Source organism: Gopherus evgoodei, chromosome 10, assembly GCF_007399415.2.
Source record: "Gopherus evgoodei ecotype Sinaloan lineage chromosome 10, rGopEvg1_v1.p, whole genome shotgun sequence".
NCBI classification, from domain to species: domain Eukaryota; kingdom Metazoa; phylum Chordata; order Testudines; family Testudinidae; genus Gopherus; species Gopherus evgoodei.
The window spans coordinates 54,879,851-54,897,527 of NC_044331.1; the positions used below are offsets into that span (position 1 = coordinate 54,879,851).

A 17,677-nucleotide genomic window follows, 5' to 3' on the forward strand; every position below is an offset into this window, starting at 1 on the left:
ACACACTCAGTGGATCATAAGCTTTGTAATAATACCACACAAGAGGCCTTTTGCAGAAAGCATATTCCAGTTACATTATATTCACACTCATTAGCATATTTCCGTAAAACATATGAAGTGCAACGTCACATGGACATCTAGGAACAAAGATCATAGGACATACTTACAGGATGGGAGACTCTATCCTAAGAAGCAGTGACTCTGAAAAAGATTTGGGGGTCATGATGAATAATCATCTGAACATGAGCCCCTGTATGATATTATGGCCAAAACAGCCAATGTGATTCTCAGATGCATAAATAGGGGAATCTCAAGCAGGAGTAAAGAAGTTATTTTATCTCTATATTTGGCATTGGTGCAACCACTGCTGGAATATTTTGTCCAGTTCTGGTGCTCATAATGCATGAAGTATGTTGATAAATTGGAGAGGGTTCAGAGAAGAGCCCTGAGAATGATTAAAGGATTAGAAAATATGCCTTATAGTGGTAGACTCAAGAAGCTCAATCTGTTTAGTTTATCAAAGAGAAGGTTAAGGGGTGACTTGATTACTGTATATAAGTACCTACATGAGGAAAAATATTTAAATAGTGGGCTCTTCAATCTAGCAGAGTAAGGTATAACATGAAGTTGAAGCTAGACAAATTCAGATTGGAAATAAGGCTTGTTATACAAGCGATCAGACTAGATGGTCACAGTGGTCCCTTTTGTCCTTGGAATCTATGAATCTATAGCACGGACCACAGAACTTCCCTGAAATAATTCCTAGAGAATATCTTTTAGAAAGCATCCAATCTTTTTTTAAAAAATTGTCAGTGATGGAGAACCTCCCACAGCCCTTGTTCAGTTGTTCCAATGGTTAATTACTCTCACTGTTAAAAATGTACACCTTATTTCCGTTCTGAATTTGTCTAGCTTCAACTTCCAGCTATTAGATTGTGTTATACCTTTCTCTGCTAGATTGAAGAGCCCACTATTAAGTATTTGTTCCCATATAGGTACTTGCATGTAGATTAAAGAGTGCTCTGGAATCAAATATCTTCTCATGTGTAGGTATTTATAAACTGTGATTAAACTTCACCTCTGAATAAGCCCTTAAGGAAAATCCTTTATTTAAAAATAGCACATCTTACAAAGCAAGTATGTGGGAAACAAAGAAAAATGCTGCTGCTGTCCATACGGGGCAGAAATAAAGCAGTGTTTGCATTGCTTTTTAAGTACATCTTTGTCTGAATTTCATGGGTTTCTAATAGGGTTTTTTAAATAATTGCAATGTCCTGCATGAGTTAGATGGGTTTTTTTTTCATTCTGAGTTTTCTTCACCTTTACTCTAACTCAGTATTTTTTTCCAAGTAAAAGATTTAGAAACAAAATTCCTAAAAGTTTAACTATGTTTCAGGCAACAGAAGAAACTTTTGAAACTCCTGCAGGAAATTGAGAGCTGTTCTACCTGCCACAGTCACAAAGTCCTACCTGCTGAGGAACTGGAGCCAGATTCTGTGGTGAGAAATAAGGCTTGTACAGATATGTGCAATAATCACAGCTTTGTAACTATTCTGCCATCCAGATTTTATCAGAAAACAAAATGAAAAAGGGGTACTTTGAATGACCTGTGGCCTTATGAGAGAGGGCACAGGAAACATGACTTCAACATGTCTCAGGGAGCAGGCGCAGCTATGGGCATGGGGCTTCCTTGGACTACTGAATTGCCAGGGCCTCACTCCCTTGCGGTGAGAAGGGATCATATGGGTCCTGCTGGTCATATGTGTTTGGAAAATGCAGTTGTATAGTGGCACAATGAATTAGAAACTCTAAGTAAATGTTTATATTTCACCTGTGCAAAACCGATTTCATCATTTCAAACCTTGTCATTTAACATTTCTTTTTTTCAAAGTCACTTGCAACTCTTGCTCCATAGACACACTCAACAGGAAGTAAGTTCACACTGTGCAAGTTATTGAAGTCTTGTTGTGCAGATTTACCTCTGTGGTTTCCATATATTCCACAAGTTTGTCATGTTCACTTCACAAAGTGATTTGATCCTGATCATATGTGTTAACAAACGTAGTAAGGCTTCTTTTTCTGCATCTTATTGAAGGCTGAATCCTCTCACAGCAGCTCTAGGTTAGTGTTACTCAAGAGAGAACTAGCCAGAGATTACGATTTTATATAAAAATATTTCTTCTGCATTTACCTTCTCCTTCCGCCCAACCTGATCTGAAATAACATTTATGTCCTAGAGTGAATAACATCTATGAAAAACAAATTACTTTATGGATAGACTAATTATATTAAAACCGGTAGCTGAAAGCTTTTGCTGCCCCATGGGTGTGGCAGTTGGTCCAAGTAATCCATCATCTATGCAGTCTCCCCATACAACCAATGGAATAGTTGCATGTAAATGATCTGTAGAATAAGGGTGGTTTTGGCTGAGTTGTTTCTGATTTCACCATGATTTAAGACTTTTGGCATGGCATAGATACATGTCTTGCTGTCACATGCGTGTAATTTGTAAAGTCAAAATGGCTGAGAACTTTGAAATTAGATGATAACACACTGTAACTCTCAGTGATGGTTGAATCTGGTGATTATTTTGAACAAAAAGAATTCTCAACCATGGTTGTAGCTGTTCCATCACTACATACTAACTCTACAGACATTCTAGGCATCAGAGTGACATTCAAAGTGACAATCCAAAAATCTTCTTATATAGATACTCCAGTGTCTGCTTTCAAAAGCTCTGTTGTCTCCTCCAGCTTTTACTGAATATATGCCTGCTGCTGATGGTCTACTTGCATCATTCAATTAATTAAAAGTCTAGTTCTTTTTGATCCTCCCAAGGTTTTTTGGTAAGGAACCAAAATCCTGCCCTTGGATCTTTCAGAGCTCATAGCCAATACATAACACTAAATTCAATACGTCTGTTTGTCTGAATGCAGATTTAGAAAGTCACTAACAGACTAATCAGGCTTTTGAGTAGTTTTCTGATCTTCAAACTCAGTTTTGTCTCCAGGATGTGTAGCAAGGAGAGCACTTGCTCTGCAAGTGAATTCAGTTGTCTGGATTGGTTTTCTGCACACCATTCTGTCTGTCACTGCTCAGATTTTTTTACTAGGATATTGTAGGGAACCTAAGCTAGTTAGATGCCAAAAATCTCATTGAATTTCAAAGGGGTTTGGGTGCTTAACTCCCATAGACTCCCTAAAGAACCCTACACTTCATTAATAAGGATCCGAGGCACGCTACCATTGTTACAACTGCTGTAGTTGCTAATGTATATAATAAAAGGGAAGCAGGACCATACCTGAAAACCTGCTGTCTTTCAGATGATGATTGGTCAGAGAGAGGGTGTGTGTGTATTATCGGTGGAACTCCTACCAATAACTATAGTTAGTGTTGCCTAACTATACTTCTTGTCAAACTTTGTCAAACTTTAACTGTTCAGGCTGAAATTTTCTTAAATTATTTTAAGAAAGTTTAACCAAAAATAGCTCAACCATTTCTTTAGGGAAAAATAGCTACTATTTCCACTGCTGCATACACCTATCTTACGAGGCAGGCAAGTATCATTCCTCCTTTATTTTACAGATGGAGTAAGATTGATGGAGAAAGGTTGCAAAGGTCAATTCTGGCAGACCTAGGAAATGAACCATCCACTAGATTCTGTGATGCTTTCCGGAAGCTGAGTGGAAAAGGTGCTACCTGGAGGGAAAGGGGATAAAGAAGGCTATAAAGCCCCTTTGTACCTTCCAGATTCTGGACTTCTTGTGGGTCATGTGGCTTCCAGTATAAATCAGAGCAGTCCCTGAGGGTGCTTTAACTTCTTCAAGTATTGTCCCTATGAGTGCTCCACTTCAGGTATTCATACGCCTCTCGAGCCCTTGATCAGAGATTTCTAGCTAGCAGTGCCTGTTCAGCGTGCACATGTCCCCTATATCTCCTTGTGCCAGACACCGTGGATATATGAGGTGTATGAGGAAACCGCCCTCAGTTCCTTCTCTGCTGCCTCAACCTGAGGAAGAACACTAGTTTGCCTGCATAGAGGATACTCAACCATTTCTCTTTACCTTTTTTCCATCAAAGTTATTTAGTTTAAAGTTGTTAATAGTATTGGTATAGCTCAGTGATGGCTGCCACTTCCCGCAGCTCTCATTGGCTGGGAACGGTGAACCATGGCCACTGGGAGCTGCGGGCGGACATGCCTGCGACGGTCAATGTAAACAAACTGTCTCGCGGCCCACCAGGGGATTACCTTGACAGGCCTCAAGTTGCCCACCACTGGTATAGATAGTTAATTTAGGTGAGAAGATTGTTTGTTTTCCGGGACCCCTGCCCCCAATCAATGCCCTATTTCTTCCCTGACCACCATCTACACCCCCACCCCCTGACCACCACCCCAAACTCCCCTGCCCTCTGTGCAACCCCCTCTGCTCCCTGCCCCCTTACCGCACTGCCTGGAGCACCAGTGGCTGGCGGCGCTACAGCTGCACTTCCCGGCTGGAGCCAGGCCATGCTGCCGCCACCGTGCAGCACAGAGCACCAGGTCAGGCAAGGCTCTGCAGCTACGCTGCCCCAGGAGCTCAAAGCCCCGCTGCCCAGAGCATTGTGCTGGCGGCGGAATGAGTGAGCTGAAGCTGTGGGGGAGGGGGAACAGCAAGGGAGGGGCCAGGGGCTAGCCTCTCAGGCCAGGAGTTCAGGGGCCAGGCAAGATGTGGCCCATGGGCCGTAGTTTGTCCACCCCTGTACTAGAGGTTGTCTTGGGATAGTGCTTGGGGTATGCTACAGACCCCAGGATCAGATTTGGGTCTGGCTAAGGACCTCTTTAACGTTCACACCTTTCGCATTGTCTATGTCTATAAGAACTGATTTGGGTCTGCTTTTTTTTTCACCTTGGAGCAAATTATTACAATGTTATAGAATCTTGTGATTTTACATACAGCACTGATACACACATTTTTGCCAGGACAATAACATTCAGCAGATTATGAAATTTCAAATGATACTTAACAAGGAATACTTTATACAAAAGTTATCATAGTTTTGTAAAAGTGGTGAACACAATAGTATAGACCAGGGGTCGGCAACCTTTCAGAAGTGATATGCTGAGTCTTCATTTATTCACTCTAATTTAAAGTTTTGCATGCTAGTAATACATTTTAATGTTTTTAGAAGGTCTCTTTCTATAAGTCTATAATATATAACTAAACTATTGTTGCATGTAAAATAAATAAGGTTTTTAAAATGTTTAAGAAGCTTCATTTAAAATTAAATTAAAATGCAGAGCCCCCCAGACCGGTGGCCAGGACCCGGACAGTGTAAGTGCCACTGAAAATCAGCTCGCGTGTCGCCATTGGCATGCGTGCCATAGATTGCCTACCCCTGGTATAGATCGTCACACCCTAAGGACCAGGGGCTTTCCTCCTCCCTTCTCCTCCAACAGAACTCCCACTCAAAATCCCCTGTTTACACATCTTTTAGCTGACTCCTGTGCCATTGTGCCTGTGCTGCTAGCTGACTGTTCGGCTGCCTTTATAGGATGCCTAATTGGGGAAGCCCTGCCCCCTAACCAGGGCTTTATTTCTCTTCCAGCACACTGCCCTCTATCAGCCTCGACAAACTGGACAGGAAAAACGAACACCTTCCCACTCTCAACTCCCCAAAAAAACAAACCCACAAAACAGAAAAAAACCTCAACACCCTCAAAACCTCACTGTCCCTAAGGACAAAGGGCTTGCCTTTTCCCTGCTCCTCCAAGAGAATTCCCATTCAAAATCCCCTGTTTACAGTTCTGTTTGCTGGCTCCCATGCCTCAGCCATCCATAATTGCTCCCTTAGATCTCCAAGACCGGTTCATTGCTCTTGACTTGCAAGAGTCCTATTTCCACTTATCTATTCATCCAGCACAGGAAGTATCTCAGATTCCTTGTAGAAACATCTGATTACCAGTACAGAGTCCTGCCCTTTGGTCTTTCCACAATACTGAGGGTATTCACCAAGTACTCGGCATTCATGACAGCTCACCTAAGGAGACAAGGAAACCAAGTCTACCTATACCTCAGAGACTAGCTGATTCGAGATCATCCAACAGGTGACCAACTCAATCCAAGTAACCTTATAGCTCTTCACCTCATTGGGACTCAAAGCCAACCTATAAAACTCCACAGTGATTCCAACTCAACACATAGAGTTCAGAGGTGCAGTGTTAGACTCCAGATCAGTGAGAGCTTACCTTCCATAGGATGGGTTCCAGATAACAGTAAGTCTCATTAACCACCTTGAAGATCATTCAAAAATATCAGTAAGAGTATGCCTTAGTCTGCTGGGATTCATGGACTCATGCATCTATGTTATGCAATTTGCAGACTTCACCTATGCTGCATAAAAGGATGGTTGAAATTAGTATCTATCCAGCAGACACCATGTGGACATGCTGGACAAGGTCCCACAAGAAGTCCTCATTAAACTGGTGGAAAAACCTTCTTCAAGGGTACACTGGAGTACCTTTCTCCACACCTCTCTCTACAAAGACTTTGTAATAGTCACCTTTTAGTCAGGGATTGAGGGGTGCTCCTCTGGATCACCATCAGTCTCAGGGCCTGTGATTCCCTCAGATTTGTCCCCAGAAATATGCCTGTTGTACTGCCCAGTATCTGCCTGGATAATACAAGCTCATAGAAAATCTGTCATTCCATTAATAGAAAATAATATGCACACATCTTGTTATCCCAGATGAAGTTCCCAAACACTTCAATCCAAACACACTGGTTTAGATAAAACCAGAAAACACATTTATTAACTACAGAAAGGAAGATTTTAATTGATTACAAGTGATGAGGCATAAAAGTCAGAATTGGTTACAAAGAAATAAAAGGACAAATTGGAGAAATGGTCTGAGGTAAACAGGATGAAGTTCAATAAAGATAAATGCAAAGTGCTCCACTTAGGAAGGAACAATCAGTTTCACACATACAGAATGGGAAGAGACTGTCTAGGAAGGAGTATGGCAGAAAGAGATCTAGGGGTCATTGTGGACCACAAGCTTAATATGAGTCAACAGTGTGATACTGTTGCAAAAAAAGCAAACGTGATTCTGGGATGCATTAACAGGTGTGTTGTAAACAAGACACGAGAAGTCATTCTTCCGCTTTACTCTGCACTGGTTAGGCCTCAACTGGAGTATTGTGTTCAGTTCTGGGCACCGCATGTCAAGAAAGATGTGGAGAAATTGGAGAGGGTCCAGAGAAGAGCAACGAGAATGATTAAAGGTCTTGGGAACATGACCTATGAAGGAAGGCTGAAGGAATTGGGTTTGTTTAGTTTGGAAAAGAGAAGACTGAGAGGGGACATGATAGCAGTTTTCAGGTATCTAAAAGGGTGTCATCAGGAGGAGGGAGAAAACTTGTTCACCTTAGCCTCCAATGATAGAACAAGAAGCAATGGGCTTAAACTGCAGCAAGGGAGATTTAGGTTGGACATTAGGAAAAAGTTCCTAACTGTCAGGGTAGTTAAACACTGGAATAGATTGCCTAGGGAAGTTGTGGAATCTCCATCTCTGGAGATATTTAAGAGTAGGTTAGATAAATGTCTGTTAGGGATGGTCTAGACAGTATTTGGTCCTGCCATGAGGGCAGGGGACTGGACTCGATGACCTCTCGAGTTCCCTTCCAGTCCTAGAGTCTATGAGTCTATAAAACGCAAACTAATACCTAACTGAACAAGCTACGTGAATTCAAAGTGAAAGTCTCTCTCACTACATGTTCTAGCTGTATTAGTGTCTGAGTTTTCCAGAGAGGATCTCCCCCAAGTCATATTATGCTTCCTTTGTCTTTCAAGTGTTATCGATGCAGTGAGTACAGATGAATGGACATATGATTTGTGTTGTCTGTTCTCACTTCTTATAGTTATTTTCCTCTTTGAAAATCATCTCCAGTTGAGGTTCAAGAGGCAGAAAGTCTGTTTGCATAGGAACCTCCAGCTGTTCCATTGGCAAGATGTACATTTCTTGCTCACACCCTTCTTCCTGTCAAAGAATGGCTGCTTAATCAGGGATTGATTATGTTGACACCTGGTTGAGGTGTTTGTGAATTTGTCTGAAGCTATTTCCCCAGACTTGGAACATGTCTTATACAGTAAAAATGTATAACTTTACATACAGTGCTGTCATACATATTTTACCAGGATGATAATGTTCAGCAAATTATGACTTTTCAAATGATATCTTATAAGGCATACTTTGTACAAAATTTATCATAGTCATGTAAAAAGGGTAGGGATCTCACACCATTACATCAGCTTGAAGGACAGGAGATATTCTGGTCCTCATGGCGGGTTCCCCTTATACAGTATTTCATAAGGACAACATCATCCTCAGGTCTCAACCCAATTCCCTACCCAAAATTGTTTCAGAGTACCATGCATACCAATTTATTCATCTCCTAGTTTTCTTTCCCGAGACTTGCTCAGCATTGGGGGAAGCTAAAATTTACACACTTGATGTAGTACTGACGTGACAACAACCACTCAGAAATATACTGCGGCTCTATGTGGTCTTTGCAGAGATAGTTATGAGTCAAGCAATATCTTCAGAGCTTATGTAAGTGGGTCTCTAACTGTATAAGGAGTTGTATGTTATGTATTCATAATGTAAGTTATGAATTAGCCCGCTGAGGTCCACCTAACCACATTAGAGCTGTCTGTTTGAAGAATGTCCCTATTTCTGAAATCTGTAGGGCTAGGGCTAGAGCAGTTACATAGAGCTTGGTCCACACATTTACAAAACACTTCTATTTCATGGTAGACACTTCCAGATTGGATGACCATTTTGATAGAGCTGTCCTACAGCCATTTTGACTCCTACTGCCCACCTCCAATCAAACAGATAATTGCTTGTTGGTCACCAAGAGTGGAATCTATGTGATCAATCACTTGAAGGAGAAATGGCTACTTACCCTACCATAACTGTGGTTCTTTGAGATTTGTTGTCGACATGGATTCCACAACCCGTCCTTCTACCCTGCTACTGCAAAGTTCTACTCCTCAGGGAACCTGTAATGGTGAAGGAACTGCGGGATGGTTGGGCCTGCTCCACCCCTTGTGGCTTCAGATGGGTATGGTGGAGGGGTATAAGGAAGTAAAGGGTGCAGTCTTGGCCCCAGTGGATTCTTCTGGCCAAAATAATCATATCTCACATGCATGGGGCATATTCGCACCAAGAGTAAAATCGTTTTGGATAACACATCTCAAAGAACCACAATTGCTATAAGGTAAGTAACCATTCTTTTTTATTGTTTTTAACAAATCTAAGAATTACATATCAAAGATACATTAAATGATCATTATGGTTGCAAAGCCATGCACCCAGAAATTAGAAGGTGCCAAAATATTTGTTGTTTGTGCAACTTCATTTTGACTCCCATAGGCATATTCTGTCAGAGGCAGTTTTTACTTACAGCTCACATACTGTTTGTTCTACAGAACATGCCTGCCTGACTCACTGTACAGAATGAAGTGAATGAGGCAGAGAGTTGCAAGAAGAGAAAGGAGAGTCTCTTGTGTTTAAATGCTTGGGACTGGACTGGGCCCCAGGAGTGCTGAGCTCTAGTCCTTACTCTCCAATAGGCTTCCTGTGTGATGTTGAACAGGACTATTATAATGCACATGAGGTCAAAATGAACATTACTTAGACAACCTTAATTCTGACATTTCGTAACTGTCGAGTGCCTGACTTTGCAACCATAACATCCTTTTACTTTTTTTTGTGTATATAATCTATATGTATAAACAATCTCTCTTTTAGGATCAGCTGCAAACAAAGGCAGAAATACAGGATGCCATTTATGTGACTATGGAAATCCTCTCCAATTGGGGGAATGCAGTCAATGTGGGCTTGACGGAAGTGGAATTCTTTGATTTACATGCTGTCAAGATGTTTGTGTCTCCTCATGATGTGAATATCCGAAATGCTGACTCGCCAGGGGATCTCTCTTGCCTGGTCAATGGAACCCTGAATGTAAGCTCCCCTCATCCCACCTGTATAGGCCTCCCTCGTTTCAATAGTTTTCTTTATAGTTTATGATCTCTCAGTAAGTTATTTTCTTTCTAAAAATATGTAAACCTGAATTTTGCCACTTGCTCAGGTATTTTAAATGTATGTAATGTATTGTTTAAGATTTGCAGAATTTCATGCTCAAAAATCAGGAAACCGTAATTCTCTCTCCTTGTGTGTTTGCACTGTAATACAGGCTTTGAATACAGGAGCACATTCAATTTATAAAACAATGAACTATAATGTAATGCATCTATCTGCCAAGATAGAATTTTTCTGGAAAGTCTTGTGACCCTTTTGCATTTCCTTGTTTTTCTTCTAGTGATTAACCTAAATAATTGTGTCTTCTGAAAATTTTGCACCTTCACTTCTTTTTCCAGACTCCTAATATATATTAAACACTGATCTTAGTACAGAAGTTTGGGACACCCCACTGCTAACCTTTTGCCAAGGGCAGTCACTGGATGGAATAGAAAGACAAGGTGTTCCAGGCATAGGAGTGGCATGAAGATGAGTGAAAGAATTGAACAAAAGGGGTGTGCAGGTTGGAAACATTGGATGAAGTTGAGGCAGTGAGAGGTGGGGGAGGAGAAAGGATATTCTGTGGTAAAGTCATTGAACTCAAGAGTTCTGGGATGAAATCCTGGTCCCACTGAGATCAGTGGCAAAACTACTATTGAGTTCCCTAGAGCTAGGATTTCACCTTGGCTATACACTCACTGTGTGACTTTCAGCAAGTCATTTGAGATAAAATTTTCAGAAGTCTTTAAGTTCTACTGAAAGTCAATTGTACTTCAGGTTCTAAGTGACATAGGTGCTTTTTGAAAAAGTGACCCTTAATCTCGCTGAGCCTCAGTTCCCAGTTTGTAAAATAGGGATAATACTGTACTTCTCTCCTTCACACACTGTCTGAAGATACATTAATTAGTATATGTGAGCCACTCAGATGTAATAGTGATGTGTGGCATATTAATCTGTCCTATTCTGTGCAAGTTCTTATACTGCATGTCTTCCACTATGGTGCAATGTCACATGTGATTTGATCTTTCTATCATGCTCTTCCCAGGGGAAAATTTTGTGTGTGGTGTAATGTTTTGTTTTGGTGGTATGTGTGTTTTTTATAAATTACATGTACTCTGTGTTATGTGTCTATATGGTCAAAGGCAAGTTTTAAGACATACACCTTCCACTGAGAACAAAAGAGACTGAGGTTTGTGGGGTTCTTGCAAACTATAAGCAGGAGCAGAGCTGCCTGCAGTCTTGAAGGCAAGAATAAAAATTTTAACCTTCTAATGACTTCCACATCAACGTCAATGGAAGAATTTTAAAGAGGAGAATGAGGTGGTCCAGAGAAAAAGGAGTGCTTTGGAGGAATGGAAAAAGCCAGTCAGTCCCCGCCACCACTCCAGTGACTCCCATTCCCCAACTTTCTAAAACCCATTACCACTCTAAAACCCTCCTATACTGAGCTGGTCAGAAATAGAGGGGAAAGGGAATATGAGGCAACTGAACTCTCTTGTGGAACTGCAGCAGTATTTCTAAATTGAAATATTTGGTGGTTTGTCTGAAATGTTTTGGGGGTTGGTCATTCAATTTTTGACCAAAAATAAAAAATTTCCACAGAAAGCATACTTTTCACAAAAATTTCTTGTCAAAAACTCAGTTTTCTGTTGAAAAAACTGTTCAACAGAAAAATTTCAAGACGTTCTCATACTGTGCATCCTCACCTGACTTTACCTATAGCTGCCAAAATACCATCCTTTCTGGTTGCCAGAACATGTCCTACCCTTTTCCTCTTGGCTTTTGAAACCCCTTGCTTCTTACTCTTTTCCCTGCTGTTGGCAGTGTAATAGCACTGGAGGATCTCAGTAACTGGGGTGGGGATTATGGATTTTGCTCTCTGACCTCGTGATATAAACTCAGTAGCTGCATGTGGAGGTAGATCGTTGCAGGCTACAGAGGCTATATTCTTGTGTTTTTTAATCCCCTTTGTCCATTTGCAGATGTCTACTCAAATCCATAATGTGGTTCTCTGTGAGACTTCAAAAACATCAGGCACGCACCTCTGTAGATCTGTAAGCTCTAGGTCTAAAATTGTCTGCAAAGGAGTCTGGTAAAGCATGAGCAGTACAGAAAATAACGTCGAGTCCCTTATTCCCAAGGGTTAAACCAGAAATGTACCTTCAGAAATTGTATTAATCTTTTTTCTCAGTGTGGTGGGCTCAAATCATACTCCCATCCCCCCCACCCTCCTCAACTTGCAAAGCTGGTTAATTGGATTAAAATAAACTGTGGACTGGTTTTGACCCTGCATGTACAAAGCATTGCAGACAGTCTGATCATGGTGAGCATGCAAACTTCTCACAAGCACAGCAGGTAGCAGACCTATATTTAACAGCCCATCTGCTCTGTGCTTTTCTGCAGGCAGGAGAGTAGAGTGTACACTTTGGAGCCTGTGGTTAAAGGTTTTCTCCTTTTGCTTTCTCTTTAGCAGTCTTGTCTGTCAATTTGTTGTTCCTGTAACTTGGGCTCTCTGCTCCCTTTTTCTGGTGAGCTCTGAGTTAATCACAACTACTTTGCTTCAGGAGAAGAAAAGTCAATTACTAACAATCTCTGCTTGTCTGTGTTTTAGAGCACCAAGGAGCGTTTCCTGTGGATGTGTCCTTTTCGTGCGCCAGTTCAGCTTTACTTTGTTATCCGCAATCCCAGTCGGTCACGTGACTTTGGTATATCTAAGATCAAGATTTGGAATTACAACACGACCACTCTTAGTGTAAGCAGCTTCTTCTCAACTCTTTGCTGTGTACCCTCACCTTAGACCTAGATAGACTCAGTTTGACCTTCCTTCCAAAAGTGTGAAATAAATATAGGTATTGTCTTCTCTAATAGGAAGGGGGAGCTGGAGGGATGTCTCATCTACTGTGGGGTTTTGTTATCTTAATTATAAGTGGTAGAAATGCAGCTCATAGTGTTTCACCAACAAAGTCAGTATTTTCTTTCAGATCCTTGCTAGTATTTCAGAAGGGATAACAAAATCCTTGCTTAGAGTGTTTGTTGTGGCTTTACTGGTAATCAGAAATTGAGACACTGAAAGGTAAGTGCATCTCAATGTGCAGGTCTCTGTTTGGGTTATATTATCAGAATAGACAAGACTATTTGTCTGATCACATGATTATTTTGTAGATGATTTACGAGAGAGAGATTGACTGACTCTCCAACTCAGGTTCTTGTAGTTTTTGTCACTTGAAATTTGTCATGTACGATCTGTGTATGCATGTTAAAACTTCAAAATATTCTAGCATTGCAAGAGACATTACGTGGCAAATGGTTACTGATTCGTATGTCTGAAATTCACTGTGAAATTATTCTAGTTAATACACTATGATGTTCAGTTCAGAAAATTCCCAGGTACTGAGTCAAAGAGGATTTTCTGTTCTGGATTATAAATGAGATAATCTTTATCCTTTCTGACTTGCTCTCATCTGTGTTCTTATATAAGCATATGGCAATACAAATGTATAGAAGTTGCCACAGAGGAAACAGTCTTCACAAACACAATATAACACCAGCTTAAATTATTTTCTGGAATCCTTGTTGCTGTGTGTATTAAATGTGGGTTACAGGATGTTATACTGTAAACAGGGGGGATACAATGGACCTTTCTGAACCCTTTGAAAAGGAATTCTATTTGTGGAGTAAATAATACTGGTCTATTGTCACCATGTGTTGAATATGTCGCAAATGTAACTGTATATTGATTTGATTAGATGAAATAGTTAGAAAACCCCCACTGTGGCTAGGTTCTCAGCTAGTACAAACTAGTGTAGTCCTATTGACTCCTGTGCAGCAGTGCTGACTTATGCCAGCTGAGGATCTAGCCCACTATTTTTCAGGCAGAGAAATAATAGAAAACAATTCTGCATAGTCCTCTATCATCTGTGATATGGAGAAGTTAGCATCATTTCTGCTGTATTCATTTTTATTCAAGTATTTTAAAAGAAATAAATAATAAAGAGCATTACAATGTAACTTATAACAGCCCTCTGATCACTCCCTTCCCTGCTAAAATAAATCCTGACCAAAACTATTTTTTTAAGATCCTAAGTATCACCACCCACTTCCCCTTCTTTCTACCCCTCAAAAAAGCCATAGTGGGGAGAAGTGTCTAAATGTATCCCAAGTGAATCCCGAATATTTTTGCAATACCATGCAAAGCTCAACTCAGTTTGAACAAGTACTTGAACAGAAACTGGAATTGTTGAGACTGTTTAGGGATCTAGGATTTTAAAACAGGCGACTGAAGGTCAGAAGAAGTGGTGGAAAGAAAACTGTTAGAACCCACCACACAATTACTACAGAAAATGTAACTGATTTAAGTGAAAATGTGTATTAATTTATGGGACATCTCAAATAAAAGTACTGTCTCACTATCATTATTGATTAAAATTTAAGGGCACTTCTGAAGGCGACTGCTGCATGTATTGATTTTAATGCAAATGTGATCAAGGTGATATCTTAGATAATCACCAACATAGATAAGTTTGCTAATTTAAGAGAAATCACACACCAAATCACACAACTGGCTGATTAAGGGACTGATCTAAAGCCTATTAAGTGAATATAGTCTATCCATTGATTTCACTGGGTTTTGGATCTAGACCTACATTTACTGGATTAATTATAAAGGCAGGTATAATAATGACTAAACCTATAAACTTTAAGGAAATTGCCTTTATTACTATTGCCTTTATTTACTTTGGGAATACATAGAATTAATGGGATTGCTAAATTTAGTGTTTTAAAGTGTTAATTCACATAAGAAATGTGTTAATCTGTGAAATTCACTGTTCATAAACAGGCTCACAATGAAATTCATTTCCTCTTTTTGAGAAGTATCTCTGTAGATCCACACTTTTTAGAGCATATGTCTTGGAATCAGACCTCTTGGTACCTGTGGAAAAACAATATTCATTAGGGTTATGTGCATATCTTACTCAAGGAATTAACACTCTGGGGTGGTTATAGGCACCAAAAAAGGTTAAGGTAATCAAAAAATATTATTTCGTCAAAACAACCTCTGTGAAACAGGGTCACTTCTGATGAATCTCCCAACTCAAAAAATGTTGATGACAAAGTCTTGAAATTGTCAAAACATTTTTGAATGAAAAATTCCATTTTCTGGTTCTAAGATTCATAGATTATAGAAACCATTGTGATAATCTAGTCTGACCTCCTATATAATAGGACATAGGACTTACCTGAGTTAATTCCTTTTTGATGAAGTTAAGGTTAACAATATAAATCAGTATATAGTGTAAAATATAGTAGAGATGTCACAATTATTCCCAGACCAAATATAATAAATCCAGGAAATTCAGAACTAAAATTGAACTTCAGTAAATCCAAACATGTTAATGTATGGTAAAATGCTGCCAGGGTACCCAAATCACCTTACTCTGTCCTAAAGGGATACCATGCAATAACCATGCAGGTATGGTGAGTGTTTTGGTACAAGATAAAATTAATGTGGGAATTTCCTTGTTTTTTTAATTTAAAAATTCCATAAATGAACAAAAAACCCAAGTATAATGTTACCATGTGATATTTCTAGTAATTTGAAGTAGCAACCATATATCTTTTTTTTTAAATGTTGCCTTTGATGATCAGTTGCACCAATGTGCACTGGCTGCTTCCTGCCACTCTGAAGCAGCACAAGAAGTCAGAATGTACTAGTCAGTTAAATTGGGTTTACAACTGCTTTGTTTTGCTAGAGCAGCTTAAAACAGCCATAGTATACACCCAAGTTTTTTCCATCCTCCACTCCGTCCTTCAAATGCCACCTGCTTCTTGCACCTTTCTGTATTCCTTGGTGCATCCCACCAAGTTTCCCCTTCTTGCATTCTCTACATTCCCCTGTGCGCACAGACCTATTTTCCCTCTCTCTTGCACACCCCTGCATGTGTGTACACATCATTTCCACACCCCATCCTCCTGCACTGCCTACACACACACACGCGCGCACATACACACACACACACCCCTCCTGTGAAGTTGGTGGACTCCCCTGCAGGGTCCTAGAGCCTGGGTTCAAGCCCTAGTCTAGTAGTCTACACAGCAGTGAAACAGCCCCTGCAGCCCAAGCCCCGTGAGCACAGGCCAGCTGCAGGTTTTTCTTTGCTGTGGGCAGCACATTCTTAGAAGTGAAGTTAGGCTATGATCTGGAACGGCACTTAAATATGCCCTGGCTCTGGGCACACTGAGATAGCAAACGTGAGGGACAGAGTCTTGCATGCACTGCCCAGCCTCACACCCCGAGGCGGTGATTTACTTCTCCTTTAGCTGCTCCTGATGCCTAAACTACTTGGGAACACTACCCAGAAGGGGTGCATGAATCAGTTATTCTGCAGGGAAAGAGTAAAATCTGCAGGGTACATTAATTCTGTGCTTGTGCAGTGGCACAGAATTCCCCTAGGAGTAAATTTCATCTGTATAAAGTCTGCCATCCATCAGATGGATCACATCAGCCTCCCTAAATGGTGTAAGCCAAGTCACCCTAAAGGGTGCCTCAGTGTCTCAACCTACTGTGTAATTTGTGTCACAAGCGAATGGTGAAGATTGGAGATGCTAGTGGTAGTTTTCTTGGTAGCAGACAATGCCTCTGGAACTCACATCCAGCAGAAATACAATTAAGATCAAACTTGCCCTCTTTGCTGAGGCTTTTCCAAATTTTGGTTTCCTAGCTGACTGGTAAAGCTGCAGGCAAGAGGAAAAACAGCAGGACTTTGGGGCTCTCTTACTGAAATCTTGAATGCCTCAACTTAAGCCTTAAAAGGTATTCAGATACCATGAAGATGCATGCCATGCTTACAATAGTAAAAGTAGTCTTGATCAGTAAACTTGTTCCATTTTCTAACTCTTATTCTGGATCCCTGTACAACTCCCAGATACCTTTCTGGGGTACCAGTTGTAGTAGGAAGAGGTCCTGAAACATAAGCCCTTGTATCAGAAGCCTAGTATGAGGCTTGAGGCCTGTACTAAAGAAATGATCAAAGCTTTTCTAATACCAAGCAAAGTCAGGCTATGATCTAGAGGCAGACCCTGCTCACGGAATCTGGCAATAACAGGTCTGATATTGCAGAAACACACATTCCTAAGTAGTGTTATGTACAAGAATATACATGCAAACACATTCCAGAAGGATGGTACCAGAACACCCCAATACCAGCACATTCCCCAAAAATAACAGGAACATACTGACTCATCCTAAAGATTAGGTCAGGATGACAGCATGACGGATAGAGATGTTTTGATCGAACCAACAGGTACAAGGCAATGGGTGGTGCCCAGATATGTCAAGGGCAATATGTAACTTGTTTGTATTGATGTATAAAGAGGTATCTCAGAGGGAGTTTCTTTGGCCAGCCTAGGTGGGCAGTGGAAAATCCCACCACTGACTGAGCTGTGTCCATTGTCATGGACATACATGTGCTAGTGTACTTGTAGATATTGATCCGGGGAGGTAGGACCATGCTTCGTCGGCAATAAACCTGGCTGGGTGCCTTCGTACCTTAATCAATCTTGTGATCATTGAATGGTTCGCTCAAAGTCTGCTAGGACAGCACACAGGGAGAACAC

The 17,677-nt window shown here is 40.7% G+C and overlaps 1 protein-coding gene across 3 annotated transcripts in view; it reads left to right on the forward strand.

Moving 5' to 3' along the window:
- The window catches only part of KIAA0556 (KIAA0556 ortholog), a 187,336-nt gene that overhangs the window by 81,038 nt on the left and 88,621 nt on the right, over positions 1-17,677 (forward strand). For all 3 annotated transcript variants that reach the window (XM_030579222.1, XM_030579224.1, XM_030579223.1), the window contains exons 11-13: positions 1,397-1,499; positions 9,794-10,006; positions 12,675-12,815. In XM_030579222.1, coding sequence (XP_030435082.1) covers positions 1,397-1,499; positions 9,794-10,006; positions 12,675-12,815 — 457 coding nt within the window. The remainder of the gene's footprint in view (positions 1-1,396; positions 1,500-9,793; positions 10,007-12,674; positions 12,816-17,677) is intronic.